General features: G+C 61.0%; 1 protein-coding gene across 1 annotated transcript; it reads left to right on the forward strand.

Moving 5' to 3' along the window:
- Positions 1-656: 656 nt before the first annotated feature.
- On the forward strand, positions 657-25,059 carry GRAMD2A (GRAM domain containing 2A). The gene is made up of 11 exons (XM_062583536.1): positions 657-700; positions 9,569-9,682; positions 11,055-11,112; positions 14,960-15,032; positions 15,252-15,355; positions 16,510-16,608; positions 18,143-18,214; positions 19,889-19,951; positions 23,638-23,794; positions 24,491-24,590; positions 24,948-25,059. Exons 2-11 carry the CDS (start codon positions 9,579-9,581, stop codon positions 25,057-25,059), a joined length of 942 nt encoding a protein of 313 aa, XP_062439520.1. The 5' UTR covers positions 657-700; positions 9,569-9,578.
- Positions 25,060-27,007: the final 1,948 nt, after the last annotated feature.

Genomic DNA, 27,007 nt, shown 5'->3' on the forward strand with positions numbered 1-27,007 from the left:
CTGCCGGGCTCCTGCTGGACCCGGGGGCCCCGCTGGTGGTCACGGACCCTTCCTGGCGGAGAGCTGCTCGAGGCTGCCGCTCTGTGTAGCGGTCCGGATGCTGCAGCCACCCCGGCTTGTTTCTGCTCTCATGAGGTCCAACAGGGCCAGGCGAGGAGGTGACTTGTAGATGTGTGTGGGGGGCGATGGTGGCTCTGGGGCCAGCGGAGGGTGGCAGGCAGGCGGAGGTGAGCGAGGTGCGTGTTGGGGATGATCGGGGATCAGGGGCAAGTGGGGGGTGCGGCTGGGGTGTATGGGGGAGGGTGGGGTGCAGGAGCAGGAAGGGGGTGGGGGGTGAAAGGGGGCAAATGGGGATCAGAGGTGCGGGGACGAGGGTAAACGAAGCAGATGGGGCGGGGTGGGGTAGGGGTAGGTCACGGGAAGAGGGCCGCGGCCCCTTTAAGGGGCGGGGCCTCTCCTGGCTAGGCCCCGCCCCCCGGGGGGCGCGGCGTGGCGAGACGGGGCGTGGCGCGTCAGCGAGAGGGAGGTCGCCGGGCGCGGGGCGGCGGCCAATGGGCAGGCGGAGCGGTGGGGCGGGGGCGGGGCGGCGGGCGGCCAATGAGCGGGCGCCGGGGCGCCGCGAGGAGGCCGGGCGCGCGGGGCATGACGGCGCCGGGCCGCGCCGCGCCGGGCGGGCGGGCAGCGCGGGGCGGCCGCGCAGGTAGGGCCGGGGCCGGGGCCGGGGCCGGGGCCGGGGCCGGGGCCTGCGCGTGTGTGGGGGCCGTTACCGGGTGGGAGGCTGGCTGCGGCCGTCGTCTGCCCCCGGGCTCGGGGCTGCTCGGTCGGTCCCAGTCTGGTCCGGTCCGATCCGGTCTGGTCCGGTTTGGGACGGGGACGGGGGGGGTCGCTGCCGTGGCCAGGCGCCGCGGCGCGAAGGCCCCCGGCTGCGGCAGGGCCGGGGCCGCCGCTCTGAGCGGGTTGCGGCGGAGCCCTGCCTGGGGACGCCGCCAGCGTCGCTCCGAGTTTTCCCGCTCCTTTCCCGCTCTCGGCCCTTCCCTCCGAGACGTCGGAGCCCGGGGAGACGCCGCTTTCCCTCGCGGCGGCCCCGGGCCGGCAGCGCAGGGCTGCAGGCGTCGCCCGTTCCTCGGCGAGGCGAGAAAAGCCGCTCGCGCCCTCCGCGAGGCCCCGCGTGGCGCCTTCTCGGTGAGCGTCGGCCCGTGCCGCTTCGCCTGCGGCCGCCTGGGGCCGAGCTCTGCCCGGCCACGGACCCGCGTGGCCGTGGCGGTGCCTGTGCTTACCGGAGAGGCGGTGCAGCAGCGAGCCGCTGGTGGTGGCTTAGATGCTGTTAAAAAGCTCTTTCTTAGAAGTAGTCCCTGTGAAACTAGTGCCTGGCTTGATGAGAAAAACCCTCGTTTAAAAAGATGCTAAAGCAGATCTTTGCCTTGTCCGATTCGGAGAGAAAATCAGACAGCTTTTGCTGTTGATGAACGTTTTCTGGCAGCACTGGGCATATGCAAAGCTCAACCCCTTCCTGGGGCTGGAGCCGTCTGCTCACGGCACCCTCAACGAGCTGGAGCGGCCGCTGCCACGCGTGGCAGAGATGTGGCCCAAATAACCCGCGTCCCTGGGGCTCCCTGGTTGCAAAGCAGCAACGGTGCAAGATCCTGCCCTCTTCCCATGCTCATCCGGCGCTGAGGGGGGACGTTGATGGCGAGGGTCTGCCTGCATGGCCCCTGGGGGAGGTCTGCGCGTGGGTCTGTCCGCGCTGTGCACCGGCGTCGAGGGAGCTTGGCTCCGGAGAGCCCCAAGCTTCGTCCAGCTGGAGCATCCCTGGGCCGCTCCGGAGGAGAGGGAGCCTGGAGAGGGGATGTGACTCTAGTTCTTGCTCTTCTCCGTGCGTGCGATCGCCATGTCTGAGCTCCCGACAGCAGTGCTCGGAGGACTGACGTTGCGCTCGCATGTCTTTTGCTGTGGCTCTGCTCCAGAAACGGCTCTTAATTCCCAGGCACAAATAAGGAATTAAAATGACCTTGAAACCAAAGAGCAAGGACAGCTTACGGAATCTGTTCTTCGAGCCTGGCTCTCAAGTGCTTTACAAGGTTTTTCAGCCAAGGTTGTTAACCCCTTGCCCCACTCCACAGCGTTTCAAACAGCGGGGCAGAAGGAGAGAATGGACCCAGGAGCCCTGTGCTGGTGCCATTCCACCTCCCGCACCGCGCTGCTGCGGCCTTCTCCGCCTGGCCGAGCGAGGCGACGCTGGAGGGACAGGGCAGAGATTGCTCTTGTGTAGCGGGGCCGGGGGCCAGCTTGTTGGGAGTCCCCTGGCTCTGGTTTTTGGGAGGTGAAGTCCCCAGCTCGCTTGCTTTCTGCCCTGCCTCCGCCACGTGTTCCCAGGGAAGCATGTGCCTCCCCCTTGTTTGTGCTGGGAACTGGAGCAGGGAACTGATCCAGCTTAGAAACAAAATAAAGCGCCGCGACTTGTCTGGGGTGGGGGGGCTCTTGCTGGGCTATTTTAGGCAGGAACTGAGTGCTGTGTGAGGGAGGAGGTGCTGATCTGGGGGAGGAGGAAGTGCTGGCGGTTCGGGGCAGTGAAAGCGTGGGGCAGGATTGAGCGCGGGCCTTGCCTCGGGAAACCGCTGGTGAGAGGGAGGGAGCTGGTCCCGGCGAGACCTTCCTGCGGCTTTGCCGGTCGTTGGACTCCTGCGTGAGCTGAGCCGACGCTGAGCTCGCCTTGGGGAGCTCCCGCAGCCGCAGCGCGGGGTCTGCCAGGCACCGGCGCGGCGCGGGGTCTGCCGGGCACCGGTGTGGTGCGGGCTGGGGTAGGAGGGGACACTGGGGGGGCCTCTAGCCCGTGGGCGACAGGGACAGGCTGCCCTGTGCCAACACAAATGATTCTTGCATGAGTGCCGCCTGCGGGAGCATGGGCCCTTGGTTTTTGGTTCTTTGGAGTAGAGGAAGAAATCCTTTGGCACGCAGCAAAGATCCTCCTTTACGGCAACGCCTGGCACGTGGCAATGCTCGTAGCAGCGTTCCTCCTTTGCCAGGGGCTCCCGAAGCCCTCGGCTCTGCCTGTTGCCTCTTGCCTTATCCCTCATCTTGGCGGCCTTAGGGATTTCATGCTGCAGCCGTTCTTGCTGGGCTTGCAGCCTCGGGGTGCTCAGGTGAAGGTTTTTTCCTCGCTTGATGCGAGCGGAAGGAGCTTGCTGCTGAAATCTTCAGTGGGGAGATCGCTTGAGCAGCTAGGAAGCATTTTCCGTCCTGCGTCAGCGATGTAAGCGGCTCCCGGCAGCCGTGCGGTGCAGAGGGAGGATCTGCCTGTGAGCTGCACCGCCGGAGCCGAACGCTCTGACGACCCGAAACGGCGGGTCCGCGAGCAGCCCACCGTCGGAGCGGGGCGGCTGGGCCGGCGCCTCCTGGGGCGGTGTGTCCCCGGGGCGGCACTGGCTCTGGGAGCTCCGGGGAGCGTAGCTCTGGGCTTGGTCTCAATACCCTCTTTGCAGGGCAGCAATTAATAACACGCGATTCAGGCAAGGTCTCTGGGAAGCACCTCCTCAAACCAGTAGCGCCTTCCGCGGCTCGAGGGAGGTGCGTCGTGTGCCTGGGCAGGGCAGGGTGGCGTGCCAGAGCAGGGCTTTGAAATCACAGCTGAGCTGGGCATCTCGGCCGCAGACCCGTCGCCACCCTGCTCGGTCATCTCAGTGCCCGAGATCGCCCCAAATCGCAGGCCGCGGGGAGGGACCCGGACGGGGCAGCGCCTTCCCTCTGGAGTCTCTTTGGGCTTTGAAAACCGCCTGGCAAAGTGTATCCAAGCGAAGTCACCTCTGCTTTGCCTCCAGGTGACATTTCACCCTGCAGTGCTGGCAGGGAGAGAGCGAGGCCCAGGGCCGGGGGGGGCGGCGAGAAGCGAAGCGCCTCTGTGTGCGGGATCTGGGGAGGGAAACGTGGCGTGGAGGAGCAAGGAAGGCAGCAGCGGGCTCCATCCGTTCCCGCTCGGAAAGGAGGCAGCTCCTGTGACCTCTCTGCTGCGCCTGAGGACGCTCCTCGCGGCCTCCAGAGCGTCCCTCGGAGCAGCCCTCCTTGCCGGCAGGATTCCTCTGCCGGGAGCGCGGGAAGAGCTGCGCCGGCGCAAGGCGAGGGGCTGCCTGGGGGAAGGCCGTTGCTCCCTGTGGGGTTTAATGCTCGAGAGGCCCTCGTATATCAGAGGGAGGGAAGCGGGCATCATGTGTTTTCCCCATTGCCCCCTGCTCGGTCAGGGCTAAATCTGCTTTCCTGGATTAAGTAGCGCAACTGCTCGGGGATTTAAGGGATCACGTGGGGGAAGCCAGAGCGGGCTTGCGCCTGGCTCGGGATGAAGCAGGCAGGGAACGGCTTTGAGCAAATCCTGAGCGTGGTGCCGGCCGTGCCAGCCATCGCACCGCCTGCGTGCCGTCCCCCGCGGGGGCCGCGTTCGCGTGCAGGCCCCTTCGGCCGGGTGGGAGCAGCCCGTGGCGGCAGGACGGCACTGCCGGCGAGGCTCCCCGAGCTGCAGACGCCCGGGCTTTGCAGCAGCGCGGCGCCGCCGGGCGAAGGCGTACGGCCGCGTGGGTCTGTCCGTCCGTCTCTGAGGCGCATGAGGGCCTGGAGTCACGCGAGCAAAGAGGGCTTTGTCGTCCCTGGTGCGATGCCAAAGGACGGCGTTTTGGTGCTTGCTCTCAGCGGAGGCAGAGCTGCTCGGGGCCGGGAGGAGAGCGGGGACTCCCAGCCCCCTTCCCGCTTTGCGTGCGCGGCCCTCGAGCCCCGGGAGAGCGCCCTGGCCGGAGGAAGGGATGCTCAGCCGTCTCCTAGCTCGGCAGCGCCGCCTGGGCCGCCTGTCCGTCCGAGGCGGCGGTTCGCTGTCGCGGTCGCATCCGAACGCAGAAGTGGTTTTCTTTATTGAGCCTGCAAGCCTCGTCTTGTCTTCACCCCTTCCCTATTATCCTTTCGCTTACCTCTCCCTGCCTAGCAGGCCCACGGAAAGAATCCCTCGACCTAAAGCCAAACCTTCTGCAGCCCTTAAAAAAAAAAAAACAAAACGCAGAGCGTTCGGCGCTCTACCCCGCGCGTGGTTGCGGCAGGCCACCCCGGCCCGCCGGCCCCCCTTCCCTGCCTTTTGCAGCAAGGCATTCATTTGCTTTGCAAATGCTGGCTGGAGAGACTACAGGCTGATTTTCCGGAGTATTTCTAGCCACGCATCACCAGTGACTGTTGTCTAAAATGTTTGTTTTTCTGCAGCCTGCCGCTGCGGAACGGATTATTCTTCTGGCCTCTTTGCTTCCTGAGCATCCTTGTCTCAGAGGACCGGCACAGCAGTGGCTTTGCCAGCACAGCGGCATCTTTTCCGGCATGCTGGTGTCTTTTCCGGTGCGCTTGCAGGTGGTGGTTTTGCGAGAGCTTTGGGAGGCTTGTGGAGCTGCAAGTAGCTTTGGCCTGCCCAAGGGCAGGGCTTTAATACCTCTTCCCTTGGTCTCGCTTTCTGCAGCTGATCTTCAGCCTGATCGCTGGGTTTTATCTCGTCTCAGGTCTCCTGGAGCAGCCTGTGGGTTTTCTTGGGAAGTGGTTCTTGTTTCCTGGCGAACCCACCTTGACTGGAGAGCAGAGATCCCCCCGGGGTTAGGTTCAGCTCGGCTGGTTAGAGCGTGGTGCTGCTTATGCCAGGGTCGCGGGTTCAGTCCCCGTACGGGCTGTGCTGCGGGTTGGACTCGGTGACCTCCGGAGGTCCCTTCCAACCTTACCCCTCTGTGATTTGAGGGAGACGGTGCTCGTGTGTCCTCGTTGCAGCATTTACTGCGACGGCGGCCCCCAAGCGTGTGCTGTGCCGTCCTGGAGAGCGTCCCCCGTGCCCCGGCCAGGAGCAGCTGGGTGTGCCGGGATGGCTTTCGTCCCTTTTATGCCTTGAATGCAGTGGCACAAAGGGAAAGGGTGTGCGTGCACGCGCGTGTTTTATTACATACAATAAAAAATACCTTTAAACTGCCCCACCTGCCTCCCGGAGGTGGATCAGCTTGCTGGCCGTGCGTGTGGCGGCTGCCTCTGCTCCCTGCTCGCCTGGAGGACAACAAGATGCTGCTAGAGCCAGGCGTCTGCTGAGCAGAGGTTGGAGCGGGGCTCGGTTGTATGTCTACGGCTTCTTTCCCTCTGGCTCTTGGTCTCTGTCCCACTGGGGCTGGGTTCCTCTGCTCCCTTTCCCTGGAAATGCCTCTTTTTCCCTGCCTTGAATCAGGAGGACATGACTTATTTTAAGACCAACGCGGCTGCCGGCGGAGCTCGGCTCTTTCGCCGCGCGCCGCGTGGACGTGGGGGCGTGTGGCTAGCGCCATCCAGCCCCGCGGGGACACGACGTTTCTCCAGCTCGTCTTTGCCCAAGAGAGGGGCTTTCCCGCGTGGCAGGAAGCCGCTGGGCTGCAGCAGCAGCTGTTTGAGCGTCTGCGGTCTCTCTAGTGACCCTTTTGTTCCCGGTTTTGCTCCGAGCCCTTCCCCCCTCCGGATGTCTCGGCTGCTTGTGAAATAGCTACCGGACAGTTGCATTGCCCGGTTCGCGCAAACGGTCCCGGCCTCGGTGTCCGCGGAGCGGCAGGATGTGATTCAGCAGGTGCCGGTGGGAGCCGTGACAAGCCATGCCGAGAAAAGCCGTTCCCGCCGGGATTCGGGCTTCGGGCTCCCGGGCGGCTGGCGGAGGCCGGCTCGCGGCCGGGGCTGGGGTAAGTCGCGTGGCTGAGGGTTGCCTGCGAACGGCTTTCATCCCGCCCTGCCGGCAGCCGGTTCGAAAACGGCTGGCAAAGACCTAAAGGGGAAAAGGAAACCCCCTGTCTCCTGCAGAGGACTGTATATAACATTACAGCTGCGACGTGCTGGGGGTCCCTGCGCGGGACGTCCCGTAGGAAGTGGGAAGGAAGGCGTCCGTGTGAGCCCCGCGGAAGGAGGCGGCGGCCGGGCGCTGCCGCAGAGCGGTGTCCGCGGCGGCTCGGATCGGTTTGATTTTAGACAGGTCCCTCGGAGCAGGAACAGGATGTGTCGGGACGTGGGAAACCCGGCTGGGAACTGCGGGTCAAAGGAGGGGGAAAGTCGTAAAAAGCAGCTTTGTGGTGTTCAGCAGGGGCATTTCCAAATGAAGTCGTTTGACTTCAAATCCATGGTGCTCTGGAGAAGTTTGGGAAGGGCTGAAGCTCCCTGATGGTAGCGTCGTCTCAGGCACCCAGTGCTTTCCTTGCTCGTTTGGCTTGCAAAATGTTTCGTGTGGTCACTTTTCTGGTCTTCTGCTTATTCTACCCTCTTATTCCTTCCTAGTGCAAAAATGGCCAACCAAAAAGTTAGGCTTTGGGTTTTTTTTCTCCAAGTCTCTTGGTCAGGGTCATTTTTCTTTTCCTTCTTGCATTTGTAGCCGTAGCCCAGGACAGAGCCATCTGTCACCTCCCCTCTAACCTCAAGCCACGTCGCAGAGGACGGGAGACCTGGACCTGGCTCTCGGCTCAGCGCCTCGGCCTCTGCCCTCGCCGCGGCTCCGGAGCCATGGGGCAGGACGGCCGTGCCGCCTGGTCCCCTCTCCTCCCGGGCGCCCCTCCCCGGGCAGAGCAGCGAGCGCCGGGCCGCGCTCCGGCTCTGCCCTCTTCCAGCCGGTGCCTGTCCTCCCCTCTCCCGGCCTGCCTCTCCTCCCAGCTGCTCCCTCCGCTCCGGCGTTACCCCCTGCCCGCCCAGCCGAGCTCCTTTCCCGGAATAATTTCCTCTTCCTGCTGCCAGGACAGCCTCCCCGGGGCCGGATCCTGCCTCCGCGGCGCTCGGTGCCAGCCTGGCCGTGCCGCCGGAGGCGCCGGCCGCCACGTCGCTGCGCCCCGCCGCAGCGGGGAGGGAGCTCGGCGTGCGGGGTGAGGTGGTGGTGGGAGCAGAGGGGGCCGCTCCTCCTGGGGACGGGCTGCCTGAAAACCCCGTGGCTTTGGCGGCGGGGGGGGGGGGGGGGGGGGTAAGGAGGGGTAGGGAGCAGCCTAAATTTTAGCAGGAATCGCTGCTCTGGCTGCGGCTGCCAGCAGCGAGCCGCGTCCCCGTCGCGCTGGGATGGAGGGGCCTGAGCGGACTGTAATAAAAAGCCCTTTGGGAGCAGGCAGAGCCAAACCTTGTTGTTCTGCAAAACTGCTAGTAAAAGCCTTTTTTTTTTTTTTTTTCCTTTTTTTTCCCTCCTCCTTTCTTCCCTTAGGCTGTGATCACGTGAGCGCTGCTGAAAGAGCCAGTCCAGCCTCGTTCTGCGCGCTGCGAGTTAGTTTTAATCCCTGCTCCGGGATCTTTGCGTGACTCACGCAAACGCCTGCGCTGACCCGCGGACCGGAGCGAGCGAGGGCCGGAGAAAGCGGAAGGGCAGGTTCGGGCTGGCTTCGGGCATTCGGGAAACCCCAGCCTTAGATCCGCTGGGGCCGGGTCGGAGCCCCGCTGCCGCGAGCGAAGTGGCAAGCGCCTGCGGTGCAGCATCTCTTGCCTGGCTCACAGCGAGCGCCTGCGTTAGTGCCCCGCTTTTGCTCTCGACTGTCTGCCTCCGTGGATAGGTTTCCCGGTGCCAGAAATGCAAAGGCTAAAGTAATATCGAGTTGCAGTTTACACAGAGCGGGCGCGTCACCTTTCTGGCCTGCCAGGTGATAACCTTCTCTGCGCAGCGCGCTGGGAGTGTGTTTGCTTTACATGGGTATCTGATAAGCGCGTCCGATAAAACTCATTGTGGTAAATAACAGGCTTTAACAAGAGCTTAGAGAAGGGAGGAGGTGTCTTTGGGAGGAGTGCTGCCCTCGGAAGATGCAGGCAGGCTGTTTTGCCCTTGCCTCCTGCCTGGGAAGGGAGCCGGGGGAGTAGGAGAGAATGGGTAAATCCCAGCGGATTTTTAGGGAGCGAAAACGCGTTGCCGGAGCAGAGCTGGGACCGTCCCAGACTGTCGCCGTCGGCGTCCTGCCGTTTCTGGGCAAGCGAGCTTCTCGCTCCAGATAGCTCCGTCTCGGACGCAGAGCGGCGGCCGGGGCAGCAGACCTGCCGGGATGAGGCGTGCTGACCTGGAGGCAGGGAGAAGACGTTACGTGTGAAACACGGGGCAGGGTCTTGCTGGTGTAAATCGCTGTTGCCCCAGCGAGCTTCGCAGAGCTGTACTTTTCCCACCCCAGCGTGGGCCACCTCTCTGTGAGCGTTCTCCTGAGCACCGCGGCTTCTGTGGGAGGCTCTGTCCTGCCTCGTCCCAGCTTAGGTGAGTGTTATCTGAGCTCCTGGTCCACGTGATGGTTTTAAAGGCCACCTCTAGACAAGCATTTGTTTGGACAGTCTGTGACCAGCCAACTCGCTTCTTCCCTGCTGTTAGCTTTCCTGTAAGCCAGCGGAGATGGAGACTATGTTTCTTGGCTGCTCGGTTGTGAGTGCTGGGGAGTCCCTGGCAAGAGATGCTACTTATTCTCTGTGTGACTCAAGAAATTGCAGGAATCCTACCGCTGCCCTTGAGCGGCAGAACTGTGAAGGTCTCTGTGCAGATGGGTGTTACGGATTTCCAGCTCTAAAACTAGCATTTCCCCCCTCTCATCCTGCTTGTGGGCTAACAGACTTCTCCTTGCAGCGCCGAGCCAATGCATGATAAAGCAGCTCCCCTGAAGAGCCCTGAGCCCGTGCACGGCCGTGACAAACTGGAGGCATCTCACAGGAAGAAGAGTTTGGATTCCCTTGATGGCAGGTGAGCCTCAAGCTGGGCTTGCAGCTGATGCGCAAAGTGGGAGCTGAGTGGGAGGACCGGCACGGAGCCTGTGGGGTGCCTGGACCTCTTGCACCCCCAGTGCAGAGCATCGTGCCTGGGATGTCTTGTGAAGTATTTTTCCTTCATGTTGTGGCATCCTCCAGGATCCCCTCTGCCTCTGGGTCTCCAATGCAGCCCACGAGGTGGAAGGCTTCTGCAGGGTCGGCAAGGAGGGTCCCGCATTTGTCTTCAGCATCAAACAGTTGGTCTACAAATATGGGAGGAAGAAGTGTTTGGGGAAAGGGTACAATGTTCCTCCTGCTGAGATGGTAGGGCGAGGAGGGGTGATTTCACTGCCTGACTCCAGTTGTTTCCTTCACCTCCATGGTCCATCTGCTCTCACATCTTGTCCGATGGATGCAGCTGGACATTTCATGCCGGTCTCCTGTGCTCGTGCCCGAACGGGAGGGATGCTTCTGGCGGGGGAGAACTGATGGTGGGACAGAGGGCGAATGCTGCAGCCCTACGCATGTCCGCTGTGCCCCCCTGCCTGGAGGGGCGATGGGAGCATGGTCGGCTCTCCCCAGCCTGGCACTAGCCTGCTCTCGCCCACCCCAGGGCGGCTCGCGGGGCCCCTGCCTGCACGCGTCAGTGAGTTCCCAGCGGGGCTGGGCAGGAGGCAGAAGCGTGGGGAGTAGGAGGTGGCAGGACCGGGCAGCGTGCTGTTTGGCGGGGACGTGCCCTCTTGGCGGGCCCTGATGCGCACCCTCGCCGCGCTGCCGGGGCTAGGCAGGGCTGCCCTCTCGCCTGGCTTCTGCCTGGGCAGGTTCCCAAATGCCCGTTCGGCTGCGCTGTCCTGGCTGGGGCTCTGGGGAAACCTGAACTGTCCCTTGCTGGCTCCTAACCTGTCCTCAGCAGCTCGACTGCCGCCGTGGCACAGCCTGGCAGTGGCTCTGGACTTGCTCCACCGATCCCAGGGTGAATTTGTGTTGTGCACCTCCCCAACCACCTGGGTACGGGCACGCTGGCGTCGTTGGGCAGTGATGTGGGCTGTATCTCCAAGCTGTGGTGCAGGCCGGCTCAGCCAGCTCACGATCGGCCCGGTGCCAGGTAGCGCTGAGCCTTTTCCTGAAGCGGGAGGTCTTGCAGCCGTTATTTAACCTCAGCAAAGTCCCTACGTGCCTGGTGCTGCGATAAACCGCTGAGACTAGTCTGCAGCGCGACTTCCCGGAGCGCGTGCTGTGAGCACGGCAGGGAGCCCCAGCATCTCCTGAGCGTCGGTGCCACGGTGTGGCTCTGTTCTCGTGCCCTTCGTGGGTAGGACACGAGTAAAGGACCCGAAACTCTTTGCTCACTTGATTCTTTCTTGCAGCCTCCACCTGAACGAAGCCCTGAAGGATGAAGACATCAAGAAATGCCACCGGGAAGTGGTAAGTCAGCGGCTTCATGCTGAGCAAACACCCTTGTGCTGGGCGCAGGCGTGCCTGGGATGTCCGCCAGGGAGGCGTGCCCATTCCGCGCCGGGAACGGCTGACCCCACGGCACCGCGCCGCTGATCCGCTCCCCGCCAGCGGCTTTGCTTCTTGCGGCTCGCGCGTCCTGTGGTTGCCAAAGCTTCGTCCCTGCAGGCCTGGCTCCTGCCGCGGCCCGTTCCCCTCCGAGTTAGTCAGACCTGCACGTAGTCATCTCTCGTGTCCGTAGGCGTGGAGGCTTGTACGCTGTGGCGCGGAGGCATTCGACTGTAGCCTGTGAACGAGTGTCCGATGGACCGCGTCTGGGTACCGTGACCGTCTTGTACCTCTGGTGCTCTGTGCCTGGGTGCTGGGTGTCCGGATGCCCAGGAGAGCGTGTCTCCACCCAGCGCCCCTTCCCCTGCAGCCCGTGCGGCCAACGCCTCGCAAGTGCACGAGCCCGGTGCTGCCCTGGCATCCCGCCTGGTTTGCGACCGCTGTGGGGCAGAGGAGTCTTCGGGGTCTCTCCCCCGGCCCCCAAACGTAGCCGTGGTCAGAGCTGGATGTAGGCAGGATCGCTCAGAGCAGAGGCAAGCGCTGGCCGTGCTGCAGGTCTCGCCCAGCCTGCCGGCAGAGCAGCCGCGAGGCGGGCCCTGGGCTGGAGGAGCACAGGAGGAAGCAGCGGCTCCCAGGCTGGGGGCAGAGCGCTCCTGCTTGTTCCTGGGGGAGCTGGTTGCTCTGGGTGCTGCGAGTGGCTCTTCCAGGGTTTTGCATGTGGCCCGTGATCTCCCTTGCCAGCTCTTTTGGGACTTTCCACTTAGAGCAGAGGAGAAAGCTGAAATCTTGAGACTGCAAACTGAAAATAACAGTTCAACTCATTTGTATTTGGATCTTAATTTCTGTAGTTTCTGGATGTTCAAATCATGTACAAAATAGAGCTTTTCTATTCGTCTACTAACAAGAACAGCTCTGGAACAGAAGGGAGTCGAGAAGACCTCTCCCTCTTGGGCTTTACTGCGACAAGAACAATTCGGAGCTCCCAGCTGAGCACCACGATCTGGCCAGCAAATGGAGCTGCCCCGCTGCAGAGCAGCACCCGCGGGAGGGCTCTGGGCTGTGCCAGGCACCTCTGCTCGCCCTTCCCAGCCTGCCTGCAACGCTCTGTAGCACAAGAGAGGGGCAGCGGCAGGTTGCCTGGAGGGAGGTTTCCAACCAGATCAGGAAGGACAAGGGCAGACAGATGCTCCAGGTACCTGCAGCTCCTCCCTGCGCATCTGAACGTCTCCTTGCTCCTCTTCTTACACCATTTTTAAGCCGGTGACCGACTGGAGTGGCGGAGAGGGCGATGCAACAGCTGCTCCAGCTCGTCTTGTGACGCAGGCAAAAATCTCGGCTGATCCAAAGCTGCGGTACAATTAGCCAGACAGCTGGAGCGGGGCAGCAGCCTGCGGAGAGGAGCCAGGCCGGCTGCGATCACACGCTTGTCACCTTCCCCTGCGGACACAGGCGTCAGACCACGCGGAAGGATAAAGTTAACCCGAGCGAGGCAGCTGCAAACCGCTCAGGGCGTTTGTCGATGCTTGACGCCAGCAATCTGCAGGGTGCACGTCCCCCTTCCAGAAGTAAAAAGAGCTCTTTGGTACGGCAAAGGGCTGCTTGCACCTGGAGCTGCAGCCAGCCCTCGCCCCGCAGCCCCCGGAAGCGATGTGGCCGGCCCTTTCCCGGCCCCCGCTGCCGGGGGGCTCCGCGGCCCTTGCCCGCGCCGTGCCCACCGCTCGCACGGCCGAGGCGACGGCAGGCGGTAACGTGCTGCGGCTGGTGCCTGGGCCGCTGACTTTTTTTTTTTTTTAATCTCACCCTGGCTGTTGCTGGTGAGGACGAGGCTGGTGGATGGGGAGGGTGGCTGGCCCTGCGAAGGAGGAGGGACGAGGGCGAAATTCCTCTTCCCCCCCACGCAAAGAGGGCGCAGCCCGGCCCTGCCGTGAACTGGCACCGGCCAGCTGGGATCGGCCTTGGCTCGCGACCCAGCTTGCAGCGTGGAGCCGGATGGAAGAGCCGCCTCCGCTTGCTCCTAATCCTCTGGATGCTTTTATTTATTTATTTTTTTTTTTCCTCTTCCTGAAATAAGCTTGGCCTTGTTGGGAACTGAACCCTCCTTTGGCATCGCTCAGGGGGTTTCTCAAGAAAACAAATGGCCTGTCCTACTTCTGTGCTGGCTTGCACGCTCCGGTAGGGCTCTGGGCTTCGCAGGGAGCAGGCGCCTTCCTGCCCGGCCTGGGCGTGGGGATTTCACCTCTCGTTCCAGCAGCCGTGGGCGCTGCGCTGCTCCCGCGGCCGGCCAAGGATGTGCCTTGTCCCCGCCGCTCCGAAGTGATTGCAGTCAAAGTGGAGGCAGCAGATATATTTAGCAAAATATTTTGCAGATTATCGTGAGGCATCTGGAAGGGTTGTGGATGCTGGGCAGGCAACCGGGGGCTTCTCCCAAGCTTAGCGGTGTGCAGGAGGCAGCTTTGCATAGGGCCTGGGGATATTTCTTGACCTGGGGAAGAGGGTGGCTTGGAAGCAGGGCCATGGTTCCCCTTGACACCTTCCCCTCCCCCCTCTAAAAAAGCCCTGAAACGCCACCGGCCCCGTGTCTCTCCGGGGCAGAGGAAGCTAAGCCAGCCCAGGTGATGCTGAGCCGTGATCCTCTTAAGGTCTGGCTCATCCGGTGACAAGGTGTGCGGGGTTAAGGTGACCTTGCTGCCGTGGGCAGTAGGGCAGCGCCTGTGGGGCTGCCTGCCGCCGAGCCTCGCCGCCCTGGGCCCTGCGTGCTCTGCCGGTCCCCTCCGTGTCCTGGGAAGGCACCCGGTCCCTCGGATTTTTTTTTTTTCTCCCTCCTTGGATCTCGGGTTTGAGCACCGCACAGGACGGCCCTGCAACGAGCACGTCTCCGGGGAGCTGCCGGCGAGCCCCGACGCAGCAGGAGCGCTCCCTCGTCCGGCGCGGGAATCCTCGCCCCTCGGCTGAGCCGCGGGAAGCGGCCCCCCGCTCACCCGGAGCGCCTGCCTGGCTGCCTCGATCGCCCTCCGGGGGCACCGAGCTCGCCCGCTGGACGGCGTCTGTCGGCCGGGGCTCTGCCTTGGCAGGGCTGAACTGATATTTATAAGAGATGCCGAGATCCGAATCTAAAAAGCTGCTTGCGCCGCCTCGGAGGACTGTCTAATTTAATGCAGAGCATTGAACTACTTCCATGTGTTTAACTTATATTTAGAATTGGGTGACTGCAGTGGCAAGGTGCAAACCGATGTGCTGGCGGAGGGGGGCCTGGCACCGCTGCGCGTCAGCGCCGCTGCTTGCTGCCGCTCCTCCTGCCGCGCGCCGTCCCGGAGAGGCACCGGGATGAGACAGAGCTGGATGGCACGGCGCGAGGGGCGCAAAGCAAGTGTTGCCGCTGTGCCCGGAATAAGGGAAGCGCTCGTGGAAGAGGAGAGAAGCCGTCAGGCCAAATAATTGCTTTCGGATTAGCCAGCTGGGAATCTGAATCCGAACGGAGGCTCAGCCAACTCCTCTAGATGAAGCTTAGATATTGGCGGGAATGTTTATGCGGGCACGGGGGGGAGGGAGGCACGGTGTCGCGCGCCTTGTGCTGCCAGAGACCCTCCCTGAGCCCCTTGGCTCTGCGGTTTCGGGGTTCTGCTCCCATCCCCTGGGTCCGGGCGACGTTGCTGCGCCGGCCGTGAAGTTCCCCTGGCACCGGCGCAGGCAGCTTTTGTGCCGGGGCCTCTGTCGGTATCAGCAAGGTCCCGGCGTAACTTTGCTTGCTCTGCCTCTGCTCCGTTTCTAGGCCGCTAGCAAGTACAACTCCCAGTACCACAAGCTGTTCAAGGACATCCCGACGGAGGAGAGCGTGCTGAAAGGTGAGCGGGGCGGCGTGGGCGGCCGGGAGCCGGCATCTCGCCGTGGGTGCCGGGCGGAAGCCGGCGGCGCTTGGCGGCCGGTGCTCCCCCAGTCCACGCTTCGAGTGTGCGGCAACTCAGCAGGATCCCCGGGGAGGACGGGAGCGGGCACGTGGGTGCGCGGCGTGCGGCTCTGGGCCGGGGGCGTTTGTCACGCAGCCCTGCTGCTCTGTGTTACAGTTTGCTCCTGCGCGCTCCAGAGGGATATCCTCATCCAGGGAAGGCTTTACATCTCCCCCAACTGGCTCTGCTTCTATGCAAACCTCTTTGGGAAGGACATCAAGGTAACACGGTGCCTCAGCCTGGAGCGCGGGGTCCTAACCCCAGGGCCAGCTTTCTGCTGGAGCAGCCCTTCCCTTGCATCCACCACCTCCATCCCAACTGGTTGCTTAACCCAGGCTGTTGCTGCAGCCTGCTTATCCTTTCCTGGGCCCCGGCACTGCCAAAAGAGCTGTCAAAACACGGTGTGTGGGGTGCAAGAGGAGGGCTGCTTTGCATTGACAAGGAGGGGAGAGCAGCTGCATTTCTTTCTCCGATAACCTGCAGGATCTGCCTCGGGGAAACAAATATTGGTTTGCTTTAAAATCCCCTAATGTAAAAACCTCATACAAGCCACAACAGTGTTTGAAGGAAGATCAAAGGTTTCAGGAGGATTCTAGAGGAGATTTGAATCTCTCTTGGCTCTTCTGCTTGACTTACAATCTGACGTTTTCCAGTTAATGTTGTGGCTGACGGGGATCTTCAGGAGGAATGACTTCCTTTAAAACTGGGCTGAAGAACTGAATTATTTATATCAGCAGCTTTAAACAAATATCTGATAGAAGTACAGCGTGTCACTTCCAAAGCTAATCGCGTTTCAGTGAAGTTATTCTGCTATAAATTACATCCTGCCTTACTTTTAACCATAGTCCTGCTTGCAGAAACTTGGTGTGTGTCTCTCAACGGGTTTTACAGAGGCTCGCTGTGTTTATGTTGGATGATGGTTTCCCTGTGTCCTCACTGTTTTGATGGAGTAGAAACTAACTCCAAGCTGATTAACGTAAGGGGCACTGTGACCTTTAATAAAAGCAAAAAGCTGTCTCTAGGAAATGCTAAATCCCCGTGTTACTGTTGTGTTTGGCGTGCAATTACACTTCTGCGTGATGCGCATTAAATCTCCGCGTTTCAAAAGAAAGTGCACGTATGTAAGCCAGCACCCTGAGGTCAGGAAGTGCCGAGTAGTCTTGGTTTGGCCTCGTTGTTCACACGTGTTCCAGGACCAAGTCTGATCGAGCCCTACGCTGTGCAAGATGCTTTGTCCGTGTGCAGCGTGGGCCGGGTGCACTTGTGATCCTCCCTAGGCACCGGTGGCCTGGAGCTCCACAACGCGACCCGGCGACCCAACTTGGCTCTGCAGCTCGTCACTGATGTGCCCAACTCTGCCTATTCTGCCTTCCAGGTTGTGATCCCCGTGGTCTCCGTTCAGCTCATCAAAAAGCACAAGACAGCGCGGCTGCTGCCGAACGGGCTGGCTATCACCACCACCGCCAGCAGAAAGGTAAAGCCTCTCGGCGTCCTGCCCCCGTAGCCGCCACCGTGCTCCTGGCGGGCGTCAGTTGGAGCCCCGGCGCTTGCAGGCTGCGGCGGCCCCGGGCAGCGCAGGGGTTTCTGCTAGTCTCGCTGCGGAGCTGCCTCTCTCCTAGGCAAACGCCGAACGTCACCCGCCGCCCCAGGCGCCTCCCTGCGGGGGCTCTCCCTTCGCCCGTCCCTGCGAGCGGCTGGGTGCAGCAGCTCGGCGTAGCCCACGGAAGCTCTTTGAGTTGTCTGTGGTAACCGCACAGTGATTTGAGACCAGGAACGGAGATATTCCCATCCCCAGCTGAAGCCACAGGCTCTTCAGGAAGCGAGTGGAGTTCTTTGTGCTGGCGGCTGGCCAGGGCAAACACTGCAGCTTTGCTTTTGTTTCTGAATTTCACTTTGTTTCTGGCTGAAGCAAACCCCCAGTGAGACTCAGCAGAGCCTGGCAAATCCCTGCCAGGCTCCAAGGAACCCTTTAAATGCCTTAAAGCCAAGGAGGGATGAGGTTTGGGCCAAAATTCAACTCAAGCTGGCAGCAAGTTTGGTTAATGGGCTGTATTCAGAGCTGAGATTGAACTTTAAAACACGTCGGTTGTTGCCTGCTGAAATGTGCTGACGTATTCCAGTCTGGTGCTCCTGAACTCCCTGCCTGCTAAGGGTGCTGCGTTATTGAAAGCCTAGCTCAAGGCAGTACGTGGCTAGCTGTCCCCTCCCAGGGAGAGTGGCAGGAGCTGATTATACACCCGGGATTTTAGCAGGGGGTAGCAGAACGCAGGATTCAGGTGACTGAACTGGTCTCCCTTTTCCAGCCGCTCTGGCTGCAAGGCCTCTGCGCATCGCACAGACCCTGCGCAGTGGACAGGGTGAGCACAGCTTTTGTCTTCCCTCCTGCCAAATCATAAGCTGCAGGACGCTTTTAGGTTGCTGTCGCCCCCATTCTCCTCTGCATCGTCCCGCTTGGAGCCAGCAGAGGCTCAGCTGAGCATGGGAGGCCCTGCAGGGACAGCAGCTAAAACAAAACTGGCCCGAAAAAAATCTGGTCCACATTTCAGCCTGCTTCAAAAAATAGCAACTGGAAAACTCTGCAGGGAGATGCCTGCAGGAGGACAGAGGGGACGTGGCTCCCGAAGGGCAGGAGATTCAAGGGTAGGACATCTGTGCCTGTACCCTGCTGTCGGGACTCCGGCTCTCCGGAGAAGTCCCCTGGGAGCAGAGGTTGTACTGCTGTGCCAGACCATTAAGCCAAGTCTCTGTTGGTTGTATTCAACATCTCCTATATCTTCCTGGTCCCCTGGGCTGGTGGATCTTCCTCTCGCTCTGAACCCAAATGGCTAACAGAGCCTCACCAGCGTTTTCTATTCCACTGGGCACTTCCCAAAAAAGATGTTCCAGCGTAACTCATGGGTGGCTGCCCCTGTCTGCTGGCGGCTGAGCTGATGGGCACCGTTTCCTCCTGTGCAGCAGCATGGATTGGGAGGGAAAAACTTCTCACGGTAGCCTTTTTCTTTTTGCAGTACATTTTTGTGTCCCTGATCTCCCGGGACAGCGTGTACGACGTGCTGAGGAGAGTCTGCACGCACCTACAGGTACCTTTTACTCTGTCGTGGCACTGGGAGTTTGGCTTGTGCCAGAGAGGCCCCCTCTCCGAGTCTGCCAGCGTTTCGACAGTCCCACTGTTCGGTGCTCACCCCTAGGGTGGTGCCTCAAGGAGCGGAGTTTTTCTCCTTCAGTACGAAGGCTTTGGACTACTCCTAAAGGCCTTGCGGTTTCTCTGCTTTGCTGGCATCTTCCTCCCAGCCACCACGTGGGATGGCGTGTGAACCAGGCTGGCTCCCTCCTCCCGATGTCCTCGCGTTAGTGACCACCCTTACTGCCCTCAGATCTCAGAGGGGTTTTCACTCCACAGCAAGGATCTGGGACAGGGAGAGGGGAAGGAGATGTGCCTGGAGAGGTCTGCTGAGAATGGCAGCGCCTCTTACCACTGCTCCACTGCTGTGTGCCCACCAGTCCCCGAGTCTCCCAGTTTGCACTGTCCCCCTTGGCAAACAACTCCTTTGCTCTGCATCTGCTTCTTCTCTCCCCAAAACCAGGGCAGCACTATGAGTGCAGGGATGTAGTAGCTAGTATTGGCGATGTCCTTTGAAGGTGAGATGCTCTGGTTGCTTTGCCTTTGGCAAAGTCTCCTCTCAGCACCCAGAGGTTGACGTTTTGGGGTATGAGGAGGAGCAAAGGGCTAACCCTGCCTGAGCCGGTGTTAAGCAACAAATCCTCCCCATGAACATCACGTGCTGTCTGATGGGAGGTAGCCATGACCCTTTGATCGAACGCATTGCCCATGTGCGCCTGTTGAGTCCCTCAACAGTGCTTGAGATTTGGAGACTCCCTTGTGATGTCCATCCCGCTGTCTCTGAGCTGAGTTTGTACCTCAGAACGACAGCGGCTGTTTCCATCGGTTTGTAACATACTCCTGAACACCACGGTGCCGAGACCAGGCTTGTCCTCAGCACCCTGGCAAGGGCAGAGCTGGGCCCATCCGCTGTTGTTCACGTGCCGCGTAGGCGTCCTGTCCCACGCAGCAAGCCACTTGTGACGTTTTCTGGGTCATGGATGAACTAGGCAGAGCCCAGCAGAGTTTCTGTTCTCTCTTAGGGTGTGTGTATGCATTATTTATAATCTACTAGTAATACTAGTTCTGCCAGTATACACAGTGCTGACTTTTCCTCTAAAGTTTGGGGAAAAATGATACAGAAAAAAAAAAAAAAAAAGTAATTAAAAAGCCTGAAGGGGGAAGAAATCCATTAGTCCTTGAGCTGGAGATGCGGATTACCAGGGCTTCTTTTTCTTCATACCTTTGACGCATGCGGGAGTGTGATGCTGGCTGCTGTTCTCCCCCTGAAAGGGTGCTTCCTAGTGTATTGGGATGTCAGGGGAGCATTTGGGGTGACTCAGTCCCATCACCAGCCCGGGTAGGACGCGATAGTTCTGCCCTAAAGAGCTGGCTGGAAACCCTTCCAACAAATGCTTCTCAAACGGCAATACTCGCTTGCCAATTAAGAACCATTTTGCTGGTCGTTGCTTTGTGGCCTGCCTTAGCACCTATCCATGTCGGTGGCTGCAGGGAATCCAGCCTGATTTTCCCCAACCGTAAGACTTCTCCGCCATGACTGAAAACTAAGTTTTTTTAATTAGGGCTTAAGCAGGAAGAGGGGCAAGAGGGGAGAACATGTGTTGGTAGCATTGTGTTTCTTTCTCCCCTCCAGGTTTCAAGCAAGAAGAGTTTGAGCTTGAAAGAATTTACAGAGGAACCTGATGCAGTGTCACTGGTAAGAGACAGACTTGCATCGGGGAGCCCTGGAGGGGCCCGCAGCGCAGTGGGCTGGACGAGCGCTGCGAAGGAACGAGCGCTCGTGCTGCGGGGCAGGCAAACGTTCATTTGAGCCGTTGGTGGCTGAAACGCTTTCCCTCCGCGCTCAGAAGCGGCCGGCAGCTCTGCGTGGTGATGAGATGTCCCTCGCCGATGTTTGCTGGCTACTAAGAAAGGTTGCGTAAGGTTGCGGCAAGCAACTTTTTAGCTTGTCCTATGGGATCTTTTTACACAATCTATCGTGACTTGGCAGTAGCAGCCTTAATAGAAGGGTCAAGAGGATGATTTGGAAAGTGCAGAGTTGAGCGTGAGCCATCGACTGAGGCAGCCAGCCTCTGCGGTTTGTTTTTAGAAATGAGAACTTCTGATTGATGTTCAAAAGGCTTCTTCTTGGTTCTGACTGGCTGTGGTCTCCAAATCTGATAGAGTTCCCAGAGCTGTAAACAGAATAATACGTTAGAAATGTGATTGAATTAGTTTAAAACAAAAACAAAACCAAAAAAAAGGGGAGAGAAAGAAAAGTATGTGTTTCTCTCTGCTCGGGCTGATTCACAGAGAGATCACACTCAGAAGATCCTCTCTTGCTTGCTAGCTGGAAGTGTCAAGTATCTATAGAGATGTTGTAGCACTGCCGCTGGTGTTATGCTGGTCCCACGCCGGTGTTAGGTTGATGCCTGCGCTCCTCGTGGCCTTGGAGGTGTTGTGTGAGCATCCCAGCATTTACAGCTGAGCTGGCAAGTGCTTTATCGCGGCAGTCTGCAATGCTGGGTCTCTGCGGTGACGTGAGTGGCCTTAACAACAGGGAAGGCCTGCAGCCAGGAGGGTGGAGGGAAAAGGGGAAGAAAACGTGTCCTCAGATGGGCTTTCGTTGACTGAGCTTTTTTATTTGCAAACAGGAGTAGCATAGTGCCCTCTGTGCGGTGGTCAGCTGGGGTGAGAAAGCTTCTCTAGCTGGAAACGTTCACTTTCTCCCCGTGACGTGAGGAGTTACGGCGCCGCGCGTGTAATGCCGTCACCTAGAAAAGCTTGTTTGTGCTGGCTGCGGACAGCCGAAACGCGCTGATCTCCCGGCACTGCCCGTCCCGCCTTAGCTAGGCGTGATGATTTAAAAAGTAACTTAGCCCTGGAGAAAGGGCTCCTGCAGGATCTCCAGCGAAGGCCACCTTGGCTTTCCATGCAGAATCTGAAGGAAGAGCGTGTTGATGGCAGGGAGCAGGCACAGTCAGTCAGATAAAACATCTCTGCTGCTGGCACTGGCAATGCTGCTGCGAGCGCTGGAACATCCCAGGGCTGCGCTGAAATAGGGTCTGGTCGTCCCGACAGGCCGTGACGGCATCTCCTCTGCCGTTCTCTTGATGGCTCCTAATCAGGGGCAGCTTCAGCAGGCAGAGCGGGCGCAGAGTGCTTGTGTGTTTTCCTTTGGGTCCCTCTTGGCAGAGGCAGTCGGGAGGTGGCTGCCGCAGATCAGCGCCCATCCCTGCGGCGCAGGGCCGGGCAGCGTCCCGCCATCTCCCCTAAACCCATCCCGAAAGCCGCTCCCCTGCGATGGGGACCGTCCTGCTAGTGCACAGGAGGCAGCCGGTGGGGACAACCCGGCCGTGTCCACGCGAAGGCCACGGATCAGGGCAGAGTCAGGCTTCCGCCGCGCACCGCTTTGCCCGTGTTGCCGCGCTGCCCCGGTGTCTCGTGCTGCTCCGCAGAGGCCCTCTCCACCGCGCGCATTCCTCCGGCGCTTCCTGCATCTCGTAGGCAACTGCGCCGTTAGTGGCCCTGTATCCTGGGAGTTGTTTTCCAGTCCGTCCTCGTTCCCCCGCAGCTGACTATCTGTTTGGCCGCTTGCCCGGCGAGCTGGAAAGCACGCCGCGGTTCCTGCGCTGCGAGAGGGAATGCCGCGCCGTCCCCGGCCGGGCGAGCCGCCGGGCAGGAGCCGAGGCCGTTCGCAGCCTGAGCGGAGCTTCGCAGCTTGGACGGGGAGACGTAACGACGGCCACGGGCTTCAGCTCCCTCCTGCTCAGCTGGGCACGCTTGCCTTCGGGGGGATTTGCCAAGCCTGAAATCCCATAGCGCAATCCCACTTCGCTTTGTGTTTGGACCGTCTGTTGAGCCTGGGGAAGGATGAAGGAACAGCAAGGCAGCGTGTTGTTTTTGGGGGGTCCTGCCTGCAGGCAAGGGCAGCTGGCTGGTGGTCTAGGTCTCGGTGGGCATCTCTCCTAGCTGCCGGGAGGGCACCCCACCCCGCGCCTTGTCCCTGGCATCGGGCCTCTTTTTTTCAGCAGCGATGGTCTCCTTGGCAGGGCACGCCGGTGGAGCGGTGCGAGTGGTGGCTGGCACCAGGGTCCGCTCTGGCTGGGACACAGGAGCAGCCTCGCGCGTTCTCACCAGCCCCTGCCCTCCCCGCAGGACTGGGGTTCCCTTCCCTCCCCGGCCTGCTGTGCCAGGCGCGAGGACCCGCACCTCAAGCGCTCCATTTGCGGCAGGGTTTTGTCTCAGGACATGCTGGCTGAGGCAGCCAGCCCAGCACAGCTCACCTCTGCGCGACACCTCTGCCCGAGACGACTGCACCCCTGGCACGCAGGATACGGCCTCTCGCATGGCGCAGGCAGCTGCCGCTGGTCTGTTTGGGCTGCCTTGGGCTTTGCCAAAGCCACAGGGGCAGCGGCTTTGTCACAGGAATGCTGTGTGCTTTCTCTGTCCCTCCCCTTCGTTGTTTCTGGTTCTTACCAAATGCAGGAGGTGATGAGCAGGACGTGCCTTGTGGGCTGGTGGCCCTGTGCACCGCTCTGGCCACAGGAGGTGATGAGCAGGACATCCCTCACAGGTCAGTGACCCCATGCACTGGGTGCCTGAAGTGAGAAGCAGGACGTCCCTTGTGGACCCGTGGCCTTGCTGTGCCTGTGAACTGGTCCTGGTCCATGCGGGGGCTGCTGGAGGCCCTCGTGAGAGAGACGAAGGCTGGTGACAGCAAGAGGAGTCAGATGTGACACTTACACTGGAGCCCCGTGACCTGCCTGGACATTTGCGAGGTTTCTAGGTGGGCAGATGGCAGCAGTTGCAAGAGACCTGAAGGCGCCACGTCTGAGCTGCTTCACCCTCCTGCTCCTGGCTCGACGGCAGTCGTGTTGCTGGAAACGCTAGCTCGGCGCCGGGGCGGTAGATAAAGAGAACGAGCCGTTTGATTCGAACCTGAGCACATCTCTTGGCAGAGACTCCAGCTTTGGCTGGGAGCGGTTTTCTAGTGAGCTTGGGCTAAGCTGTGCAGGGTATAGATAATTTTTCTGTCAAAATATTTATGAAATGACTGCCTCTTCCCGGAGCTGCGGAGCGCGGTTAGGCTGGAGCGGTGGGCGCACCGTGAGGTCTGGCGGGTGCGTTTGGCTCGCAAAAGCGACGTAGAGAACAAAACGAAGGTAGTTAACCACTTAACTGGCTGTACTGGGGAGCACGTCAAACTTCCCAGCCCTCCGGCTCTTTAAATACGGGCTGGGCTTGTATTTAAAAAGGGAAAATGCAGAGCTGGCGCCAGCACGAAGGGCCGGGCGCCGCGTCAGGGAGCCGCCTCAGAGCGGGGTGGCCGGGGGAGCGCACCCGAGCGCGTCCGCGTGCCCCGCAGCGCGGGGGGCTGCTAACCCGGACTGCTGCCCGCAGGAGGTGATCGTCCCCGAGGGGAAGTGGAGGAAGGTCTCGCCTGCGTCTCTCTCGCTGTCTCTGCCGGACGCGGACTACCAGTGCATCCACCGGACGTCCGTCAGCAGCCTCAGCGCCAAGGAGAGCTCGTTTACCTCGGAGGAGCCCTTGGTCTCAGGTGCTTAAGTTGTGCCCTGCCCTAAAATGGTGCTTTTTAGGTTATAACCCATCATAAATACATGCTTGAGACCTTCATCCTTCACCGAGGATGAGCATCCTTGCAGGCGAGTGGAGCTCAGGCACGGGAGCTCCACAGCAAGGGGACAGTGACCTGCCCTAGGGGTGGGATGGGGTTTCCCAGCTGCCTGCTCGGCATGCAGCCCCCTGAGCGAAAGCCCTGCGGGGGTCCCAGCCCACGGAGCGCACCCCTAGCACCCGGGCAGGCCTGGGCCTGCGGGTGGGTGGTGGAGGTGAAGCCAGTCTGAACAGAGGCAGGAGGAGTATTTGCCTCGTAGTTGGAAGGGACCCATCAGGGAAACGTCCCGCTGGCCTGAGCGGATTCCCGGGGCTCGTCCTGCAGACGTGGTAGTGAAGTCCGTGCAATGGAAGCGTTATGACGGAGCACGTGGCTGCGGGCCCTCCGCAGCGCCAAGGGGCAGCTCCAGCGGGCTGTCAAGCGGAGCTGCTCTTCCCGATGGAAGTCCCCTTCAAGGAAGGCCCTGGGCCGCTCGACACGCTGGGCACAGCGGGAGGAGCGGGACCGTCTGCCGAGCGTGCGCGCCGATCTCCGCTCCGGCTGTCCCACGCGTAGAGGTGCTGAGCCCACGCGGCCACGTTCCTGCGTTGACCCGTTGGCCCTTGGCTTGTGTTTCAGAAAGTGCAATAAACACGGAGGAGGAGCTGGAGGGGGAGCAGAGCTGCGTGGCGGAGCTGAGGCCCTCTGACTACCAGCTCCTGAAGATCTTCATCGTGCTGTAAGTGTGCTGAGGGGGGCTGCGGGCTTCGAGGTGCCTGGGCGACATTGGCCCAGCCCTCCCAGCACAGATTGAACGCTGTTGGCCAACAGCAGCTCTCCAGCTGTGGCAGATGTGGGACAGACATCTTTCAGAGCATGGAGGAGGAGGAGGGCAGGGCTGTGACCACCACAGGGGAATGGGAGCAGACTAGAGTCCCTCATCCGAAGAAAGCAGTTCTGGAAGCAGCGCTGGGGCTGCAGCCTAGGGAGGACAAGGAAGCTGGGGAGAGCCAGTGTGGCCAGATTCCCACCAGCACAGAGACAGCTCGTCTCAGCCGTCGTCTCTGACTGCTTGTGCTTGTTCCCTTGCTCTTAGGATCTGCCTCCTGGTCGTGTCATCTTCATACCTGGCATTCCGTATCTTCCGTCTGGAGCAGCAGCTCTGCTCTCTGAATCGGGACTACCTCTCCCGTGGGCACAGGAGGTAGGGGCCTCTCTGCGTCCGCGTGAACCCTGCTGCCTGGAGGGGTGTTTTGGGACAGGCCGTCTCCCAGGAGGGCGAACTGCACAGAAAGCAGAGGCCCCGAACGACAAGGAGTGAAGAGCCGAGACTCTGCCCCGCTCCGCCCCGTTCTGCCTCCCTCCCACATGTGTGTGCCCATGTCTGCGTGTGCCCGTGTCTGCGTGTGCCCGTGTCTGCGTGTCCTTGTGGGCGCGCACGTGCACGCTGTTACTGGGCGTTTGCGCCCGTGGCGGTGTGCAGCCATCCTGGGCTTGGCTTGGCGAACCTGTTGGGATCGCTGGTGGCAGTCCCGAAGGCAGGGTAGACACCGGTCGCGTTGCTGAACACCCAGTAGATGAGGTGAGGTTTGGTTTGAGTGACCAGGGCAAGTTCTGCTGTCTGTGAGACTTTCAGCCCTTGTGAGGGGGTCTCCTGCGGGCATGGGGCAGATCTTGGGGCAGTGCAGCTGCTCCCCTGGTCTAAGGAGATGGGCGTTACGGCAAAGCTAGTTGTTGCCTGAGGCTAGTGCAACCTCCAGGCAGGAGCAGGGAGATGGACTGGAGCTCGTTGTTCTTCCAGTGCCAGCATCCCTGGAGGCTGGGCCAAGCCTGGTTGGGGTACAAGTGGGTGCTTCCCCTCCTCATGCCTGTGGGACGGGGTGGGAGCCCATCTCAGGGCTGGCCTGGGGGACGGTGCCTCCCCACACGCTCACCTCTGTCCTATCCCGCTGTCTGTTCGCAGGTGACTGTTACCCCCGAGCTCTGGCTCAGGACAGACGATGACAAGAGAGTAGCACTTTGTGGACAGATCTCCCGCCCGGGCTCCCGGCGACCGCAGCGTTTAGAGCGTCCGAACCGAGGAGCCGGGGCTCTCCTCTCCGTTTGGCCTCAGCAGCGGAGCCCTGCTCCCTGCTGCCTCCGGGACCTGGCAGGATCGTGTCGCAGGCTTTGTGCTGCCTCTGAGCCGCGCCTCAACGTTCGCATCCTTGGGGCGTCCTGTGCTGCTCTGGAGGGAGGCAAGTGCTGGGTCTTCCGGTCAGTAACCCCAGGCTCGGCTGTTGCACGTGGCCTGTCTTTCCCTCGGCCAGTATAACTGGGACCAAATACCGTCTGTTTTCCTACCATCGCAGACTGCCGCTCCAAGCAGGACTGCCCGTCTGGGTCACAGCCACTGGTGCCAACTCCCCGTGCCATCGGAAACCCGTCGTCTTCCCGGGGCGCTGACATGCTGTGGCGCTGGACGATGGCCCAGCAGGCTGCTGCCCCGGTTGGAGGAAGTGGTTGGGCCTGCCCATAGGACTTGCTGCTAAAATGGTCACTGTTTTTTATCCTGAACTTGAGTTTTGTTGTTCAAAGATGACCTTAGACTTACTGTAAGCCCCTGTAAACAAGTGGATGAGCTCCCGGTTGCAAAGGATTGAAGCTGGCTCGGCCTGTCCTCCCCGGACACGCTCCCGTGCCAACGTAGTTCTCCTCGGGACCAGTTCCTCCTGCGCCGCGAGCTGGTCCCATTCTCCTCCAGTGCCGGGCTCGCGCCCCGTGTCTGGGAGGTGCTGCCACATCGGATGTCAGTGTTAGAGCCTGAGAAGCACCTGCACCGTGGAGGTGACACCTCCAGGGAGGTGCGAGGCTTGAGCAGCGCTGCGGCTGGTACAGCTGAACGGGCTTGTTCAGCCCTCTGCCCCTTGCAGCTCGAGAGCGGCAGGGACGCGGGGAGGCAGCCCGGGACGCGGGCGCGCCGCTTCCCCCGCCAGCCTGCCCGCCGCGGCACGGCCGCAGCTCTCCCAGCCCCAGCGAGCGGAGGCCCCGACGAGTTTCGCCTGCCTCCCGGAGGGGGGGCTGCAGGGCCAGAGAGGAGGGTGAAAGGGGGAAGGCAGCCCCGCGTGCCGGGGTCGTGCAGCTCCTGCTGCCCGCGGCAGAGCCCGGACATGGGAA

The sequence above is a fragment of the Rhea pennata genome, chromosome 10 (assembly GCF_028389875.1).
Source record: "Rhea pennata isolate bPtePen1 chromosome 10, bPtePen1.pri, whole genome shotgun sequence".
In the NCBI taxonomy this organism is placed as follows: domain Eukaryota; kingdom Metazoa; phylum Chordata; class Aves; order Rheiformes; family Rheidae; genus Rhea; species Rhea pennata.

What these genes read in the sequence shown, in the direction of transcription:
- GRAMD2A (XM_062583536.1), top strand. Translation starts at nt 9,579, where the DNA reads ATGCATGATAAAGCAGCTCCCCTGAAGAGCCCTGAGCCCGTGCACGGC. An exon ending in GAGTCTGCACGCACCTACAG is followed by an intron (nt 18,215 to 19,888) that starts GTACCTTTTACT and finishes TCTCCCCTCCAG; the next exon opens with GTTTCAAGCAAGAAGAGTTT. An exon ending in AACCTGATGCAGTGTCACTG is followed by an intron (nt 19,952 to 23,637) that starts GTAAGAGACAGA and finishes TGCTGCCCGCAG; the next exon opens with GAGGTGATCGTCCCCGAGGG.